This window comes from Chiloscyllium punctatum, chromosome 19 (genome assembly GCF_047496795.1).
Source record: "Chiloscyllium punctatum isolate Juve2018m chromosome 19, sChiPun1.3, whole genome shotgun sequence".
Lineage (NCBI taxonomy): Eukaryota > Metazoa > Chordata > Chondrichthyes > Orectolobiformes > Hemiscylliidae > Chiloscyllium > Chiloscyllium punctatum.
In genome coordinates, this window is record NC_092757.1 from 97797776 (window position 1) to 97818853 (window position 21078).

Genomic DNA, 21078 nt, shown 5'->3' on the forward strand with positions numbered 1-21078 from the left:
GTTTGCAGATGACACCAAAATTGGAGGTGTAGTGGACAGTGAAGAGGGTTACCTCAGATTGCAACAGGATCTGGACTAGATGAGCCAATGGGCTGAGAAGTGGCAGATGGAGTTTAATTCAGATAAATGTGAGGTGCTGCATTCTGGGAAAGCAAATCTTAGCAGGACTTATACACTTAATGGTAAAGTCCTAGGGAGTGTTGCTGAACAAAGAGACCTTGGAGTGCAGGTTCATAGCTCCTTGAAAGTGGAGGCGCAGGTAGATAGGATAGTGAAGAAGGCATTTGGTCAGAGTATTGAGTACAGGAGTTGAGAGGTCATGTTGCGGCTGTACAGGACATTGGTTAGGCCACTGTTGGAATATTGCATGCAATTCTGGTCTCCTTCCTATAGGAAAAACGTTGTGAAACGTGAAAGGGTTCAGAAAAGATTTACAAGGATGTTGCCAGGGTTGGAGGATCTGAGCTACAGGGAGAGGCTGAACAGGCTGGGGCTGTTTTCCCTGGAGCGTCGGAGGCTGAGGGTTGGCCTTATAGAGCTTTACAAAATTATGAGGGGCATGAGTAGGATAAATACACAAAGTCTTTTCCCTGGGGTCGGGGAGTCCAGAACTAGAGGGCATAGGTTTAGGGTTAGAGGGGAAAGATATAAAAGAGACCCAAGGGCTAACTTTTTCATGCAGAGGGTGGTACATGTACGGAATGAGCTGCCAGAGGATGTGGTGGAGGCTGGTACAACTGCAACATTTAAGAGGCATTTGGATGGGTATATGAATAGGAAGGGTTTGGAGGGATATGGGCCGGGTGCTGGCAGGTGGGACTAGATTGGGTTGGGTTATCTGGTCGGTATGGACAGGTTGGACCAAAGGGTCTGTTTCCATGCTGTACATCTCTATGACTCTATGACTGGGACAACATGCATCCTCAGACAAGCCAAACAGAGACACACATGAGAATTCCTAGAAGCATGGCATTCCAACCAGAACTCTATCAATAAACACATCAATTTGAACCCCATCTACCATCCTCTGAGAAAAAAGAACTGGAAATGACATCACCAACCCAACAAAACCTAAACACATAAATAGAAAATGGGACATAACACCAGCGTTTCACCAGAGGCTCACTGATGATGTTACCTAGTATGATGACAAAACGTCTGAAACAGAACCTTCTAGTCAGCGAGCAAACTCACATTCAGTGTTAACTTTTTGGGTCCATTTACCCTTCCTCAGAAATGATGGCAGCCAGGAAAATGTTGATTTTCATGCAGAAGATAGGATGCAGGGAGGGGGCAAGGAATAAATGAGAGATGGAGATAAGGCCCAAAGAGACGGAAGAACAATTGGACAATGGAGTGGATAACTATCAGGCTAGGAGGGTGATTAACTGCTAATGGGGACTGTTCGCAGCTAACAATGAGTTGTGTGCAATAGTAAACCATGCGATATCATGGCCTGGCATCAAGGGGTTGAGGTAGGGGACATGGGAGAGCTCAAGCCCGAAAATTGTTGAACTTGATGTTGAGTTCAGACGGCTGTAAAGTTCTCAAGCGGAAATGAGGTCCTTTTAGGTCTAAACTGCACAAGTCACGTTTTGGACATTCAACTCAGGAAAATCAGATCCACCCAGCAAACCATCCTTTAACATGTGCATTTTCTTCCATGAAATGTAAATGCAAAAAGGTAGGTGCCATTTTCCAGGACAGGGCTTCTAGATTCGGACCTCTGCCACCATTTTCCTAACAGAGGTTCTTCATTATGATGAATATTTTTGGGATAAATCTTAGTTACAAATTTATGAAGATTGAGCTCGGGCCTTGGGTGCCAGTTCAAAGTTAATGTAATACCAGAAAGATATAATTATAGAGATGTGAAATAAGTATTCTATTTTAGTCACTATAGAACTGTGGTCCCTAAAAAAAGCTGCAGCCACAAGGAGGTATTCAATATCCAAAAACTAGCAATATCACTTGATCATTATTAAATCATTGAACATATGGTAACACTGTGATTTCCCAAACAAAGACATCACTAATAGCATTAAAGATATTCAATTCTATTCAATTAATTTTCTTCCACATACCTGATTAGCCTGGACCCTTAAACGGCATGGCCACAACTTCATGAGGGTTAAATATTCTTCAACCAGTAGTGTACTGAGCATACTGAGTGTTGTGCTTTGTGAGGTATTTGTGATGGAGACCTGCACCAATGGAATCAGCAGGAGATAGTTTATGTCCGAAAGACAGCTATTTGAGGGTTGAATCTTCTGGTAGTAAGACAGGACCTTGCTCATTGCCTTGGCTGCATCTGAAAGCATATTGATGACTATGTAACAAATATAACAAGATGTACGGGTTGTGAAAACCTAATAAAAAACTGATATGAGGATTGCTGACTACTACACTCCTACATAGGAAACAAAAAGTAGGAATTAACTGGGACTTCTTCTGAATGGCAGGCAGTGACTTGAGGGGTACCCCAGGGATCGGTACAAGAACCGCAAAACTCACAGTATATATTAACGATTTAGATTTTGGAACAAATTATAACATATCAAAATCTGCAGATGAGCTGGATGGAAAGGTGAGCTGTGAGGAAGATGCAGAGGTGGTGCAGTGTGATTTGCACAATCTGAGTGAGTAGGGAAATACATGACAGATGCATTATAATGTGTATAAATGTAAGGTTATCTACATTGATGGGCAAAATAGGATAATAGGATATTATCTGAATGGCTTTAAATTGAACCTGAATGATTACGAAAAAGAAACAAGCAAAAAGCAGACCCAGGAGGGAATTTTGTAACACAGTGATAGTGTCTGTATTGCTAAACCAGAAGATCTGGGTTCAAGTACCACCTGCTCTGGAGGTGTGCCAACACACAACTGAACAGGTTGATTCAAAATATCTATACGGCAGAACTGTGAGGGGCTCCTGTAGCACAGTGGTATCATCCCTATCTCTGGCTGGAGGCCTGGTTTTGAGTTCTACCTGCTCGGAAGTGTATGATAAGATCTTTGATCAGACTGAATACAAAGAAATTAAAGCATAATTCTGAAGGACTATTGTGGTGCAGTATTAGAATCCCAACCTCTACAACAAGAGAACTGGGTTTAAGTCCAACCTGCTCCAGAAGTGTGTCACAACATCACTGAGCATCTCAAAAATATAAAGTTGGTGATGTTTACCATTAAAAGCAGCATCATAGTTGAGTTGGTTAAAATGCCTGTCTAGAAAACAGGACAGTCTGGGTTCAAATCCAATGGTACCTGCACCTTACTTTAAAGATTTATTATTTAAGCTTGCATTGAATAACATGTTGTTGATCCAACCAGGGATGTGGTAATGTGTAACGAGGCAGAATCTTTCAGGGAACTAGTGACATATTGGTAGTGTCCAAACCTCTGAGCCAGGAGACCTGGGTTCAAGTCCCACCTGCTCCAGAGGTGTGTAATAAGATCTCTAAACAGGTTGATTTGAAAATATAATAAAGCAGAAATAGGAAAAATGCTCCTGACAGTCGGGAGTCCAGAACTAGGGTCATAGATTAGATTCCCTACAGTGTGGAAACAGACCCTTCAGCCCAACAAGTCCACACTGATCCTCCAAAGAGCAACCCACTCAGACCCATTTCCTCTGACTAATGCACCTAACACTATGGGCAATTTAGCATGGCCAATTCACCTGACCTGCACATCTTTGGACTATGGGAGGAAACTGCAGCACCCAAAGGAAACCCATGCAGACACGGGGAGAATGTACAAACTCCACACAGTCACCCAAGGCTGGAATCAAACCCAGGTCCCTGGCGCTGTGAGACAGCAGTACTAACCACTGAGCCATGATGCCGCCATAGTTTAAGGATAACCTTAAGATGAGGAGATGAGGAGAAATTTCTTCACCAGAGGGTGGTGAGCCTGTGGCATTCACTGCCACACAATGAGTGAGGCCAAGACCTTATGTGTTTTTGAGAAGAAGGTAGATATAACCCTTGTAGATAAAGGGATCAAGCGATATAGAGAAGGATGGGATTAGTGTATTGAGCTCGATGATCAACCTTGATCATGTTGAATAGTGGAACAGACTCAAGCAGTTGAATGGACAATACCAGCTCTCTTCTATGTTTCTGTTAGATGCCTCAAAAATATTGTTGATAAGGTACCTTTAATGCAAAATAATATCCAACACTTCACAGAACTGTAATCAAACAAAATTTAACAGAGAATGACTGTGACCCAAAGCTTGTCAAAGTAGTTTGTAAGGGAAGGAGGGAAAGGAGGAGAGTGTTAGCCACTGGGGACTCAACAGTTAGAGAGTCAGATAGAAGGTTTGTTGGGAATGAACACGACTCACGTTTGGTGTGTTGCCTCTCAGGTGCCAGGGTCTGTGATGTCTCAGATCATGTCTTTAAGGTCCTGAAAGTAGAGGGTTACCAGCCCCAAGTTGTGGTCCATGTAGCTACCAACCTCATAGGTAGAAAGAGGCATAGGGATGCAAGGGAGGATTTCAGAGAACTAGGGTGGAAGCTGAGAGCTAGAACAAACAGAATTGTTATCTCTGGTTTGCTACCCGTGCCACGTGATAGCGAGGCAAGAAATAGGGAGAGATTATCAACCGGGTGCAGGGATGGTGCAGGAGGGAGGGTTTCAAGTACTTGGATAATTGGGGCTCATTCTGGGGAAGGTGGGTCTTCTCCCGACAGGACGGTCTTCACTTTAACCAGAGGTGTACTAATAAACTGGATAGGAAATTTATTAGTGCTATTTGGGTGGGTTTAAACTAGCTCAGCAGGGGGATGGGAACCTTAGATGTAGTTCCAGTGCACAGGAGGATGAGAGTAGGGAATGCATGGGCAGGATTTCATGGTCACAGGAATATGCTGGCAGACAGCAAACTGGTTTGAAGTGTGTCTACTTCAACGCCAGAAGTATCCAAAATAAGGTGGGTGAGCTTGCAGCATGGATAGGTACCTGGGACTTTGATGTCATGGCCATTTCGGAAACATGGATAGAGCAGGGTGAGGAATGGATGTTGTAGGAAAAGTTCTGGAAAGGATTAAAAGAGATAGGATTTATAATCATCTAGCAAGCAACAATTTGATTGCAGACAGTCAACATGGTTTCATCAAGGGCAAGTCATGCCTCACAAACCTCATTGGGTTTTTGAGAAGGTGACCAAGTATGTGGATGAGGATAGGGCAGTAGATGTGGTGTTCATGGACTTCAGTAAAGCCTTTGATAAAGTTCCACATGGTAGGCTGTTGGAGAAAATGCAGAGGCACGGGATTGAGGGTGATTTAGCAGTTTGGATTAGAAACTGGCTTTCTGAAAGAAGGCAGAGAGTGGTGGTTGATGGAAAATATTCAGCCTGGCTTCCGGTTACTAGTGGTGTGCCTCAAAGATCTGTTTTGGGACCACTGCTGTTTGTCATTTTTTATAAATGACTTGGACGCAGGCATAGGTGGATGGATTAGTAAGTTTGCAGATGACACTAAAGTCGGTGGAATAATGGACAGTTTGGAAGAATGTTGCAGGTTGCAGGGGACTTGGATAAACTGCAGAATTGGGCTGAGAGGTGGCAAATGTAGTTCAATGCAAATGAATGTGAGTTGATGCACTTTGGGGAGAATAACAGGAAGACAGAATACTGGGTCAATGGAAAGATTCTTGGTGTGGATGTGCAGAGGGATCTTGGAGTCCGTGCACATAGATCCCTGAAAGTTGCCACCCAAGTTGATAGTGCTGCTAAGAAGGCATACGGTGTGTTAGGTTTTATTGGTAGAGGGATTGAGTTCCGGAGCCAAAATGTCATGCTGCAACTATACAAAACGCTAGTGTTGCTGCACTTGGAATATTGTGTATAGTTCTGATCGCCCCATTACAGGAAGGATATGGAAGCATTGGAAAAGGTGCAGAGGAGACTTACCAGGGTATCTGGTCTGGAGGGAAGGTCTTATGAGGAAAGGCTGAGAGACTTGGGTCTGTTCTCATTGGAAAGAAGAAGGCTAAGAGGGGATTTGATAGAGACATACAAGATGATCAGAGAATTAGATAGGTTAGACAATGAAAGTCTTTTTCCGAGGATGATGACATTAAATTATTAAATTTGAACCATTACATGTTTTTGTCTCAGTCAAAGACCACATCGTTAAAGCAAAAATAAGAATATAAGAATGAGAAGCAGGAATAGGCAATTTTCAGCTCTCTGAACCTGCTCTGCCATTCAATACTGGTTGATCTATCCTTGTCCTCAACTTCACTTGCCCACCCAATCCCTATAACCCTTTAACCCAATGTCTATCTCATCCTTAAATTTATTCAGTGCTCTGGCGCGCACTGCATTTTGGGGTATGGAATTCCACAGATTCATAACCCTTTGACTTAGCTTAAAACTTATCCTAGATTGCTCCACAAGGGAAATATTGTTCTATGTCTATTTTGTCAATCCCTTTCAGTATCTTATACGCTTCAAATTCGATCTCCTTTCATTACTCTCACATATAGTGAATACAAGCCCAAGCTGTTCAATCCCTCCTTCTCAGCTTTGCTTCTGTGGAATTAACTCAACTTTCTCTGGACTGCCTCCAATGCAATGACATCCACAAGAAGATACTATCTACCGAGCCACCTTTGAGTGAGGGTTCTGACTCATCCAATAATAACATTAGCTCTGATCATACAAGTGGGAGAAGGAGCCACAAATGTAGGTGTGTATGTTATATTTCAGTTGATATGTGTTGAACCAGTTTCTCGGCATATAATGAATAACATTGTGAAATATATGAAGAGATCGAGGCGGTCTTGGATGGATAACTCTCTGCAATTGCACTCATAATAAATGTCTGGTGCCAATGATTAGTGGTCTTAGGTCTATGGACAGGCTAGAAGCATAAACTGGGTAAGGAAAGAAGGAATTGAATTGGGTAGAAGTAGTGCAAGCTAACGAGTCCTGTTTGTAAATCTTGAAAAGATAGTAGAAATATGAGAAAGAAGGATCGTCAAACTTAAAGAGAAAGAAAGCATACATTTTTAGTGTATCATAACAATAAACAGCAAGGTAAATCTGAGAGTTTAGGAACAGAAGATTTTGATTCACAAATCTCTGTGTTGATGGCAAACTTGTTTGCAGCAAATCTCAGAGTTGCTTACATTTTGACTCACTGAGAGTTTTGAAGATTGGCTGTGAAGATAGCAAGGATTCACATTTCAGGGAGATCTCCATGTCATTGCTGGACTGGACAAGGTTTCCTGAGAGGCTAAAAAGATACTCCATCCGTGCTACAGGGATGAATTAAAGACAATGTTAAGCATTGCAAAGTATGCATGCTCTAATACTCAAATTCTATCTAAGGCTTGAACTGATTCTGACCATGTAAATCATTTTTGCAATCAAGACCCAATGAGAAATCACATTACAAATGATCAGGGTAGGATTGTAAGAAAAATAGGAAAGAAAATAGTAAGAGAAGTCAAAAAACATCTTGTTTTTAAAATTGTCATTCTTAGTTCCAAAAAAAAAGTCATAAGAACATAAAAACCAAGTACTGCAGTAAGCAATTCAGCCCTTTGAGCTTACTCTGCCATTTTATGTGATCGTCGATGATTCCACCTTGGCCTCAACCCCACTTGCCTGCCTGCTCCCCATAACCCTTTAACCTGTAATTAATTAAAAGTCTATCTCCTTAAATTTATACAGTGTCCAGTCATCCACTCATGCTTGGGTAGTGAATTCTACAGACTCACGGCCCTCTGAGAGAAGTAATTCCGGTTTTAAATCTGCCACCCTTTTAGCCTAATACTATGACTTTTCATTCAAGATTACCCCATAAGGAGAAACATCTGCTCTACATCTACTTTGTCAATTTTGCTTAGCATCTCAAATACATCATCTCTCATTATTTTAAACTCCAGACGGTATAGAACTAAACGACATCGGTATGAAAAGAGATGAGGTCCTCAAAGCACAACTAAAGCTAGGAACTGCTTTAAAAAAACAGGAATGAAAATATAGAAATCTCTGGTTTACTTCCAATGCCACATGCGAGTGAATATAGGAATTGGAGGTTAATTCAGATGAATGCATAGCTGGAGACATAGTGCAGGAGGAAGGGCTTTAGATTTCTGAGCAATGGGAGTATTTTTTGGAATTGTGGGACAAGATGGATAGGTTGTACCTGAACCAAAATGGGACCTTATGGAAGGTTTGCTAGTGCGGTTGGGGAGGCTTAACCCAACTTGGCAGGGAGACAGGATCTAGAGAGAATGTTCAGTGGGGAAGATGAACGGCCAAAATTAGAAGTGACAGAAATTGAGTCAGGATGGCATAGATATTATAGGCCAGTTAAAGAATAAGGAAGTTTGGCAGGGTTGAATGGTAATTATTTTAAATGCTAGGAGTCTGAGGAACAAGGCAGATAAGCTGATGGCACAAATTAAATCAGAGGGGTATGATGTAATTGCTGTTATTGAAATATGGTTGAGAGGGACAGGACTGGACATTGGGTCTTCAAGTGAGTCAAGGGAGGAGGTAGGAGGAGTGGGTCTTGCTACATTGATCAGGGAATCAATTACAGCAGTAAGATGGATGACATCTTAGAAAGTTCCTTAAATGAAACCATATGGGTAGGACTTAAAAACCAAAAAGGAACAATCACATTGCTAGGAGTGTCCTACAGACTCCTAACAGTCTGTGAGAAATAGAAAAGCCAACATGTTGGCAAATTTCAGTGAAATGTAAAGGTAGCAGGGTACTGACAGTATTGAATTTCAATGACCCCCAACATTAGGGGTAGTCACTGTGTGAAAGATTTGGAGGGAGTCAAATTCTTGAAATGCATTCAGGTGAGCGTTTTAAACCAGTACGTAGAAGGCCCTACTAGAAACGGGCAGTTCTGCACTAAATTTTAAGTAATGAAGTTGAGCAATATGGTTGACATATTAGTAGGGCAGCATTTTGCAGACAGTAATCATAACTCTGTTCAATTAAAGATTGCTGTGGAAAAGTTCAAGGATAGGCCTGAAATCAAGATTCTCAACTGGGATAAGGCTGATTTTAATAAGATCAGATATGGCCAGAGTGGACTGGGAGCAAATACTTTTAGGTAAATCTGTATAAGAACACTGCATGCATCAAGAAGGGAATATGGAGAATACAAGACCAACATGTTTCAATAAATAAAATGAGTGGAACCAAGAAGTCTTGTGAACCCTGGATATCTAGAGATAGGCAGCATGGGATAAAGAGAAAAGGGGAGGCTTATGGCAGACACCAAAGAGCTCAAAACAACAGAAGTCCCAGAGGAAAATAGAAGGTGAAAAGAAAACTTAAAAAGGGATTAGGAGAGCTAAAAGAGCATATGAAAGGATACTGGCAAGTAAAATAAAGGGAAACCCTACATTATTTCACAGGTAAATTAAAAGTAAAAGGAGAACAAAAGAAAGGGTAGGGCGCATGAAGGACCATAGTGGTAATCTGTGCATTGAGCCAGAGGATGTAGATAATGTTCTAAATTAATATTTTTTGCCTGTGTTCACAAGTGACAAGGACAAAATGGGTATAGAAATCAAGGAGAAAATTTGGTGTCCAATTATAGAAATTAGCATAGACAGAGGGGAGTATCTAAGTGGACTGGCAGGTTTAATAGTAGATAATTCTCCAGGGCTGCATGAAATATATTTTGTTGAGTGAGGCAAAGAAGGAAAGAGCAGGGCTGCTTGCAAAAATTTTCAATTCCACCATGGCCATAGGACAGGAGCTGGAAGAATGGAGGACAGCCAAGGTAGTACCATTATTGAAGAAGGGAGCAAAGGGGAGAAAAAACAGGAAACTACAGGCCAGTCACTATAATCTCCATGGTGGGGAGCTCTTAGAAGCTATTCTGTGGGACAGAATGAATCTGCATTTGGACAGGCAGGGATTAGTCATCAGCAGCCAGTGTTGTTAAGGAGGTCACATCTGACCAACTTGATTAAATTTTTTGAAGGGGTGATCGGGTATGCAGCTGGCGGCAATGCTTTTGACAGTCTACTTGGACTTTGGCAAGGCTTTAGATAACATCCTGCATGGAAGATTGATAGCCCATTGGATCCAAGGAAATTTGTCAAATTGGATTCAAAATTGGCTGAGTGGGCTGAGAGAGGAACTGACGAAAATAGACTAGAAGCAGAGCCTAGCGGGGAAGACAGTAGAGCAAAAATGGCAGAAGTTTGTGGGTATAATTAAGGACACTGTACAGAGGTTCATCCCCAAGAAAAGAAAGATTATCCAGGGAGGGATTAGACAGCCATGGCTGACAAAGGAAGTCAGGAAATCTACCAAAGAAAAAGAGAGATCCTATAAAGTGGCCAAGAGCACTGGGAAATCAGAAGATTGGGAAGGCTACAAAAACAGAGGATAACAAAGAGAGAAATAAGGAAGGAGAGGATCAAATATGAAGGTAGGCTAGCCAGTAATATTAGAAATGATAATAAAAGATTCTTTCAATACATAAGAAACAAACGACAGGCAAAAGTAGACATTGGGCTACTTCAAACTGATGCTGGAAGCCTAGTGATGGGAGATAAGGAAATAGCAGGAGAATAATAAGTACTTTGCATCAGTCTTCACAGTGGAAGACATGAGTAATATCCCAACAATTAAAGGGAGTCAGGGGGCTGAGTTGAGTATGGTTGCCATTACAAAAGAGAAAGTGCTAGAAAAAGCTAAAAGGTCATAAAATTGATAAATCTCCTGGCCCCGATGGGCTACATCCTAGAGTTCTGAGGGAGGTGGCTGAGGAAATAGCGGAGGCGTTGGGTGAGATCTTTCAAAAGTCACTGGAGTCAGGGAAAGTCCCGGATGATTGGAAGATCGTTGTTGTAACCCCCTTGTTCAAGAAAGGATTAAGACAAAAGATGGAAAATTATAGGCCAATTAGCCTAACCTCGGTTGTTGGTAAAATTCTAGAATCCATCATTAAGGATGAGGTTTCTAAATTCTTGGAAGAGCAGGGTCAGATTAGAACAAGTCAACATGGATTTAGTAAGGGGAGGTCGTGCCTGACAAACCTGTTGAAATTCTTTGAAGAGGTGACAAGTAGGTTAGACCAGGGAAACCCAGTAGTTGTGGTCTACCTAGACTTCCAAAAGGTAAACCTGTAGGTTGAGTCCGTGATTAAGAAAGCGAATGCAATGTTGTCATTTATCTCAAGAGGGTTGGAATATAAAAGCACCGTTGTGCTACTGAGACTTTATAAAGCTCTGGTTAGGCCCCATTTGGAGTACTGTGTCCAGTTTTGGTCCCCACACCTCAGGAAGGACATACTGGCACTGGAGCGTGTCTAGCAGAGATTCACACGGATGATCCCTGGAATGGTAGGTCTACCATATGAGGAACGGCTGAGGATCCTGGGATTGTATTCATTGGAGTTTAGAAGATTAAGGGGAGATCTAATAGAAACTTACAAGATAATAAATGGCTGGACGCTAGGGTGGACGCGAGGAAATTGTTTCCATTAGGCGAGGAGACTAGGACCAGTGGACACAGCCTTAGAATTAGAGGGGGTAAATTCAGAACAGAAATGTGGAGACATTTCTTCAGCCAGAGAGTGGTGGGCCTGTGGAATTCATTGCCACAGAGTGCAGTGGAGGCCGGGAAGCTAAGTGTCTTCAAGGCAGAGATTGATAAATTCTTGATGTCACATGGAATTAAGGGCTACGGGGAGAATGCGGGTAAGTGGAGTTGAAATGCCCATCAGCCATGATTGAATGGCAGAGTGGACTCGACGGGCCGAATGGCCTTACTTCCGCTCCTACATCTTATGGTCTTATGGAAGCAGATGATGGTTGAGGGATGTTTTTCTGACCGGACATCTGTGTCCTGCGGAGTCCCATGGGGATCAATGTATGGGCCTTTGTTGTTTAAATGATTTAGACTTCAATGTAGGAAGGTTGATCAGTAAGGTTGCTGACGATACAAAAATTGATGGGGCGGTAAGTAATGAGGATAGCCTTAGATGTAGAACTATTGGTCAGATGGGATGATCAGTGGGCAAATGGAATTCAAACCGGATAAATGAGGTTTGATTTGGACAGGAATTCCTGTTATGAAAAGAGATTAAACAGACTGTAGTTGTTTTTCTTGGATCAGAGAAGATTGAGAAGTGTCAAGAAATGTATAAAATTATGAGGGAAATAGATAAGTAGACAGGAAGAAATGCTTCCCCTTATTGGAAGGATCAATGAAGAGGGGACATACATTTAAAGTTAGGGGAAGAAGGTTTAGAGGAGATGTGAGGAAAAATATTTTCACTCAGAGGGGGGTGGGAATCAGGATCTCACTGCCCATAAGTGTGATAGAGGTAGAAATCCTCTTAACATATAAGAAGTACCTAGCTATGCACTTGCAATGCTTAGGCACATAGGGCTACGGGCCAAGCACTGGAAAATTGGATTAAAATAATTAGGTGGTTGATTTTAACAGACATGGATGCTTGAGCTGAGGTACCTTTTTTCTGAGCTGTAGATCTCTATGACTGCTCAACTTCTCTTGAGATTTTCATCTCATCTCTGAAATCAATCTAGTGAACTTCTTCTGAACTGCCTCCAATACAACAACATCCCAAAAGCTGCACACAATACTCTAGGTACAGTCTCACCAATGCCTTGTACAGCTGCAGCCACACTTCCCTACACTTATACTCTGCTCCATTAGCAATAAATGTGAAAATTCCATTTGCCTTCCCTATGACCTGCTGTACCTGCATATTAGTTTTCTGTAAGTTGTGCACGAGGATACCCAGATTCCTCTGCACAGAAGCAGTCTGAAGTTTCTCTCCATTGAGATAATAGGTTGCCTTTCTATTTTTCCAACCAAATGGATAACCTCACATTTAATCATGTTAAACCCCAACTGCCAGATTTTGGCTAATTCACCTAACCTATCTAAATCCATTTGTACACTTCTTACTTCTTTATTCCAACTTACTTACCCATCTATTTTAGTGCCATCTGAAAATGTGGCTATAGTACTTTCTATTCCTGCATCTAACTCATTAATATAGATTGTAAATAGTTGGAGTGCCAGGACTGAACCCTCAGACACCCCAATAGTTACCTTTTGCCAACCAGGAAAAGACCCATTTATCCCAATTTTCTGCTTTCTGTTGGTTAGCCAATTCTCTATCCAAGCTAATAAATAACCCTGCGCTATGACAAAGATAGCAGATTTCCTTCCTTAAAGGACATTCGTGAACCAAATGGGATTTTATGACAATTAAATGGGGTTACATGGTTGCCATTAGGCTAGCTTTTCCAGGCTAGGGACCAGTACAAGCCGATTCATGAGTTTGCACAATACTTTGTGAGGAATGATTTGTTCAAGATAGCTATTATCCCACAGTATAGCTTTGATATACTCTAGTTCGGAGGCAAATCTGCACAGAGAGCAAATAGCTCACTGCTGATAAGATCAATCTTATAGCACAAGAACTGTAGAAATCCCAATGTATACATTGACCAGAGAAGATAGGCTTGCAGTAGCCAGTAACAAAGAACCATTTAGCTATAAATAGAGAGAAGGAGAAGAATTCTTTTTCAGACAAAAAAATGAATAAAAACAAAGTTCCCAGTATACCTCACATGACCCTGAAAAAGTAAATTATAATAAAATTTGAGCACCAGGTGAAGCTGATCATTTTACACTGCCCCTGTGCAGTAGCCAGATAAAAACAATGACTGCAGATGCTGGAAACCAGATTCTGGATTAGTGGTACTAGAAGAGCACAGCAGTTCAGGCAGCATCCGAGGAGCAGTAAAATTGACGTTTCGGGCAAAAGCCCTTCACCAGGGTATTTCTGAGGAAGGGCTTTTGCCCAAAATGTCGGTTTTACTGCTCCTCGGATGCTGCCTGAACTGCTGTACTCTTCCAGCACCTCTAATCCAGAATCTGTGCAGTAGCCATAAATTATATTCAATCTGAAACATTAACTCTGTTTTCCTATCTGCAATTCCAACCTGATTTGAGTATTTCCAATATTTTCTGTTTTATTTCCATTGATATCGACAGTTGTTATATGAATACCCTAAGATCTTCAGCTGAAAGTTTCACTGAACTTTAACTGGCTATAGCAAAGCAGTTCCTTAAGTAAGATTATCTTACTCCCACTGTTACCTTTTGTGTTAGACAGGAAAAGATGCCAGGTCAACTTTCTCAACTCTGGTGGCAAAGTATGGTTGAACAGAACACATAATTTGGATTTCATGCCCGGCCACTTCTGTAGTAAAGTCACCTAAAAAGCAATAGCACACCCTATTAAGGTGAAAGATATCTTTTTTGAAATTCGAACCTATTCGCTTTGACAAATGAAACTACTGTATATATTTGTAAACTATCCAGATAGCTTTATTAATATGAACTCTTCCTAGAGGTTATTAAGGCTGACAAATCCCCAGGACCGGATGGGATCTATCCCAGGTTGTTGAGGTAAGAAAGAGAGGAAATAGCTGGTGCCCTAACAGATATCTTTGTGGCATCCTTAAATACAGGTGAGGTGCTGGAGAACTGGAGGGTTGCTCATGTTGTCCCTCTGTACAAGAAGGGTAGTAGGGATATTGAGGGATAGGATCTCTTTATATTTAGAAAAGAATGGGCTTATCAGTGATAGGCAACATGATTTTGTGCGGGGCAGATCGTGCCTTACCAACTTAATAGAATTCTTTGAGGAAGTGACCAAGTTGATAGATGAAAGAAGGGCCGTTGATGTCATGTACATGAACTTTAGTAAGGCGTTTGATAAGGTTCCTCATGATAAACTATCAGAGAAAGTAAAGTCACATGGTGGGCAGGGTGCTCTAGCTAGGTGGATAAAGAACTGGTTGAGCAACAGGAGATAGAGAGTAGTAGCTGAAGGGAGTTTCTTGAAATGGAGGAAAGATGACTCAGTGGTGTTCCATACGGATCAGTGCTGGGGCCACTGTTGTTTGTGATATACGTAAATGACCTGGAAGAGGGCACTATTGGTATGATCAGCAAGTTTGCAGATGACACGACGATTGGTGGAGTAGCAGAAAGCATAAGGGACTGTCAGAGAATACAAGAGGATATAGGTCGACAGGAGAGTTGGGTGGAAAAGTGGCAGGTGGATTTCAATACAGACATATGTGAGGTGATGCATTTAGGCAAGACTAATTCTAGAGCTGAATGGAAGGACCTTGGGAAATGTTGATGAGTAGAGAGATCTGGGAGTTCAAGTCCATTGTAGGTTGCTGCACAGGTGGATAGGGTGGTCAAGTAGGCATATGGTATGCTTGCCTTCATAGGACGGGGTCTTGAGTATAAGAGATGGCAAGTCATGTTAACATTGTACAAGACATTGGTTCGGCCGCATTAAGAATACTGTGTACAGTTCTGGTCGCCACATTACCAAAAGGATGTGGACACTTTGGAGAGGGTGCAGAGAAGGTTTATGAGGATGTTGCCTGATATGGAAGGTGCTAGCTATGAAGAAAGGTTGAGTAGGTTAGGTTTATTTTCATTAGAAAAAAGGAGATTGAGGTTTGCAAAATCATGAAGGGTATAGTCAGGGTGGACAGAGACAAGCTTTTTCCCAGGGTGAAGGATTCAGTAACGAGAGGTCACGCTTTCAAGGTGAGAGGTGGAAAGTTTAAGGGGGATACACGCAGCAGGTGGGCGTTTGGAGCGCGTTGCCAGCAGAGGTAGTAGAGGCAGGCACGGTAGATTCACTTAAGATGCGTCTGGATAAATGCATGAAGAGGTGGGAGTAGAGGGATACAGATGCTTAGGAATTGACAGATGCTTAGGAATTAGGTTTAGACAGTACATTTGGATTGGCTCAGGCTTAGAGGGCTGAAGGGCTTGTTCCTGGGCTGTAAATTTTCTTTGTTCATTGTTCCTTTATAGTTTGTTTTATTTTAAATCTGATTAATTTTCACTACGATAATTAATGCAACATGATTCTAGGAAGAATTATTTTTTGTAAGCCAATGGATGTTATCTATCTGGACTTCAAAGGCCTTTGACAAGGTGATGGCAGAGGAGGCTACTGAGTAAGATAAGGGCCCATGGTATTCAAGGCTAGGTGCTAGCATGGATAGAAGTTTGGCTGTCTGGCAGAAAGCAGAAAATTGAGATAAAAGGGTCTTCCTCAGGAAGACAGCTGGTCATAACTGGTATTCTGCTCAGTGTTGGGACACAACTTTTCAGTTTATACATTAATGATCTAGATGAAGGAACTGAGGGCATTCTGACTAAGTTTGCAGCGATACAAAGATAAGTAGAGGGTAGTATTGAGGAGGTGGGGAGGCTGCAGAGGGATTTGGACAGGTTAGGAGAGTTAGGAGAGGAAAGACTAGGACCTGAGGGCATAGCCTTAGAGTAAAGGGAAGGGACGTTTTAGAACAGAGATAAGGAAAATATTCTTCAACCAGAGAGTGGTGAATGTATGGAATTCATTTCCACAGAAGGGTGTGGAGGCCAGGTCATCGAGTATATTTAAGACTGAGATAGATAGGTTCTTGAGTATCAAGGGGGTCAAGGGTTATATGGAGAAAGTGGGAGAATGGGGGAGAAACTTATCAGCCATGATTGAATGATGGAGTTGATGGGCTGAAGGGCCTAATTTCTGGTCCTATGTCTTATGGCCTTAAACCTGAAAAATCTGTCATCTGATATTGAACTGTCATTTTTATTTCAGGGGATCACAAACACCTGATACACTGTCAAGATGACACCTTAATGTCAGGTGTATGAATGTATATTAGGACTGGACTTTTAGTACAGAGGCTGGAAACAGGAGCCGCATCTATTTGCGTCAGGAAACCACATCTGATCAGAACAGAATGAAATTTAGATTTTCAGGGTTGCACACTTATTTGATTACGAAGACACATTCCTGCCCAGTTAGAACGAGTGGGGGCAGGAATGAAAGTAAATGAAACATGAAACTCATTTAGATATCTATAGAAGCCATCTCTACCGGTTGTCTTGAAGGAAAAGTCTTTGATTAATACTACATAGAAGTAAGACGTTGCAGGGGAGCCAGAAGCTTGGTAGACAGGGCAGAGTAAAACGTTGCTCCTTAGGGTTGACCTGGAAATAATGCTGAAGGCCACAATCGAGCAAAAGCGGGTGAATTCTTGGAGGATTACAGGAAAAAAGTTACTTCGTGCAGAACGAACATACATCCCTATAATACAATTTCTAATTGTACCTCCTCTCCTACCTCTTGATTTTCCCCTGTCGAATTTTCCTTTTCTAGGATCTCACAGTCTTCAAAGGCCACAATTCTTCTGATGGATATATGAGGAGTGTGTTCTTGAAGGGTCTAGATAATTCCAGTAGAGGATTGTAGGGCACCATGCAATTGGTCTAGCACCCAGTGGTCTTTGGGCTTGCAAAGTGCCAATTAGTTGTGAACCTGATATGCCATCCAGTCAGAGTAAGAGTCATGGTGTAAAGGGTAGCTACCATTAGTGTGCTGCCATCTTTGAGAAGCACATCTTATCCTTAATGATCCAGCAGTGATAAAATTCAAGATTACAGTTACCATGACTGTCACTTGACAGAGTGTAGTAATAAATGTTATGAGATCCACACTGTCTATCACCAGGTACTTTAGAGAGGTACAATCTCCTGTTGAATATTTAAATATAGTTGCAAATACAATTTAGTAGAGGCACCGATTGGAGGTCTTTAATCAATATTGATCATTTGCTGAGATTGTTACCATGCAAATGATTAAATGGCCTTAGAATAAAGATACAAAACTTAAGAATTTTAAAAGCTCCATGTTCTGTGCTCTGCTTTAAATGTCACAAATGGTAACAATAATAAAGTGAAAAAGTATTTTAAATTCATAAAAAGAATGAAATCAGATAAATCAGGAAGAAAACCTAGCATACATGATAATTGATAATAATGAAAAAAGTAGAGGGCCCAGCACTGATCCTTGTGGCGCTCCACTGGTCACAGGCCTCCAGTCTGAAAAACAACCTACCACCACCACCCTCTGTCTTCTACCTTTGAGCCAGTTCTTTATCCAAATGGCTAGTTCTCCCTGTATTCCATGAGATCTAACCTTGCTAATCAGTCAACCATGGGGAACCTTGTCGAATGCCTTACTGAAGTCCATATCAATGTGAACATATTGTGCTGAATGGAATCTAATCTAATCTAAATAATGGCTTCTTTCTCACTGTAGGGACTTTTATGATTTTCTCTGTATAGCCCATTGAGCATGCACCACCATTCATGATGATCATGGCTGATCTTCATCAATCAGTATCCTGTTCCTGCCTTATCTCCATAACCCCTGATACCACTATCTCTAATAGCTCTATCCAACTCTTTCTTGAAAGTATCCAGAGACTTGGCCTCCACAACCTTCTGGGGCAGAACATTCCACACATCCACCACTCTCTGGGTGAAGAAGTTGCTTCTCAACTCTGTTCTAAATGGCCTACCCCTTATTTTAAACTGTGTCCTCTGGTTCAGGACTCACCCATCAGCGGAAACATGCTTCCTGCCTCCAGAGTGTCCAATCCTTTATTAATCTTATACGTCTCAATCAGATCCCCTCTCAGCCTTCCAAACTCAAGGGTATACAAGCCCAATCACTCCAATCTTTCAACGTAAGATAGTCTCGCCATTCTGGGAATTGACCTCGTGAACCTACGCTGTACTCCCTCAATAGCCAGAATGTCTTTCCTCAAATGTGGAGACCAAAACTGCACATAATATTCCAGGTGCGGTCTCACCAGGGCCCTGTACAGCTGCAGAAAGACCTCTTTGCTTCTATACTCAATTCCTCTTGTACTGAAGGCCAGCATGCTATTAGCTTTCTTCACTGCCTGCTGTACCTGCATGTTTGCTTTCATTGACTGATGTACAAGAACACCTAGATCTCGTTGTACTGCCCCTTTACCTAACTTGACTCCATTTAGGTAGTAATCTGCCTTCCTGTTCTTGCCACCAAAGTGGATAACCACACATTTATCCACATTAAACTGCATCTGCCATGCATCTGTCTACTCACCTAGCCTGTCCAGGTCACCCTGTAATCTCCTCACATTTCACCCTGCCACCCAGCTTTGTGTCATCAGCAAATTTGCTAATATTACTTTTAATGCCATCATCTATATCATCAACATACATTGTAAAAAGCTGCGGTCCCAGCACTGATCCATGCGGTACCCCACTGGTCACCGCCTGCCATTCCAAAAGGGAGCCATTTATCACTACTCTTTGTTTCCTGTCAGCCAACCAATTTTCAATCCAAGTCAGTATTTTGCCCCCAATACCATGCACCCTAATTTTGCTCACTAACCTCCTACATCCACTGGATCTCCCTTGTTCATCTTCAGAGTTACATCCTCAAAAAATTCCAGAAGATTAGTCAAGCATGATTTCCCCTTCATAAATCTATGCTAACTCTGACCTATCCTGTTACTGCTATCTAGATGTGTCGTAATTTCATCCTTTATAATTGACTCCAGCATCTTTCCCACCACTGAGGTCAGACTAACTGGTCTATAATTCCCTGCTTTCTCTCTCCCTCCTTTCTTAAAAAATGAGACAACATTAGCCACCCTCCAATCCGCAGGAACTGACCCTGAATCTATAGAACATTGGAAAATGATCACCAATGCATCCACGATTTCTAGAGCCACCTCCTTCAGTACCCTGGGATGCAGACCATCAGGTCCCGGGGACTTATCAGCCTTCAGACCTAACAGTCTCTCCAACACCATTTCGTGGCTAATATAAATTCCCTTCAGTTCAGGTCCTTCAGCCACTATTACCTCTGGGAGATTGCATGTGTCTTCCCCAGTGAACACAGATCTGAAGTACCAATTCAACTCTTCTGCCATTTCTTTGTTCCCCGTAATATATTCACCTGTTTCTGTCTTCAAGGGCCCAATTTTACTCTTAACCATTTTTTTTTCCTTTCACATACCTAAAAAAGGTTTTACTTATCCTCCTTTATATTTTTGGCCAGTTTACCTTCGTACCTCATTTTTTTTCTGCGTATTTCCTTCTCAGTTATCCTCTGTTGTTCTTTAAAAGCTTCCCAGTCCTCTGTTTTCCCACTCATCTTTGCTATGTTATACTTTTTATCTTTTGACTTTATATGTTTCTTAACTTCCCTTGTCAGCTACGGCCACCCCTGTCTCCTCTTAGGACCTTTCTTCATTTGTGGAATTAACTAATCCTGTATCTTCTGCATTATACCCAGAAATACCTGCCACTGTTGCTCCTCTGCCATCTCTGCTAGGGTATTGCACCAGTGAACTTTGGCCAGGTCCTCCCTCATAGCTCCATAGTTCCCTTTATTCAACTGAAATACTGTCACTTCTGTTTGTACCCTCTCCCTTTTAAATTGCAGATTGAAGCTTATTGTATTAAGGTCACTACCTCCTAATGGCTCCTTCACTTCGAAGTCCCTGATCAAATCTAGTTCGTTGCACAACACCAGATCCAGAATTGCCTTCTCCCTGGTAGGCACCAGCACCAGCTGTTCTAAGAATCCATCTCGGAGGCACTCCACAAACTCCCTTTCTTGGGGTCCAGTACCATCCTGATTCTCCCAGTCTACCTGCATGTTGAAATCCCCCATAACAACTGTAGTAATATCTTTGCGACAGGCCAATTTCAGCTCCTTATTCAACTTACACCCTACATCCAGACTACTGTTTGGGGGCCTGTAGATAACTCCCATGAGTGTCTTTCTACCCTTAGAATTTCTCAGCTCTATCCATACTGACTCTAAATCCCCTGATTCTAGGTCCTCCTGCGCAGGGACTGAATATCATTCCTTACCAACAGGGCCACCCCACCCCCTCTGCCAGTCAGTCTGTCCTTATGATAGCATTTATAGCCTTGAACAATCATTTCCCAGGCCCTGTCCATTTGAAGCCATGTCTCCATTATCCCCACAACATTGTAACTGCCAATTTCCAAATGAGCCTCAAGCTCATCCAACTTATTTCTAATGCTTCGTGCATTCATATATAATATTTTTAATTTGTTATTGCCCTCACCCTTCCTACCAATCCCTATTTCACTCAACCTTACGACGT

The 21078-nt window shown here is 41.9% G+C and overlaps 1 protein-coding gene across 1 annotated transcript in view; it reads right to left on the minus strand.

Annotated features, from left to right (window-relative positions):
- Window positions 1–21078, minus strand: part of LOC140491660 (uncharacterized) — a 255833-nt gene that overhangs the window by 209353 nt on the left and 25402 nt on the right. Inside the window, exons 4-6 of the mRNA XM_072590156.1 lie at window positions 14153–14270; window positions 7153–7281; window positions 2085–2311 (exon numbers count right to left, since the gene is read on the minus strand). Coding sequence (XP_072446257.1) covers window positions 2085–2311; window positions 7153–7281; window positions 14153–14270 — 474 coding nt within the window. The remainder of the gene's footprint in view (window positions 1–2084; window positions 2312–7152; window positions 7282–14152; window positions 14271–21078) is intronic.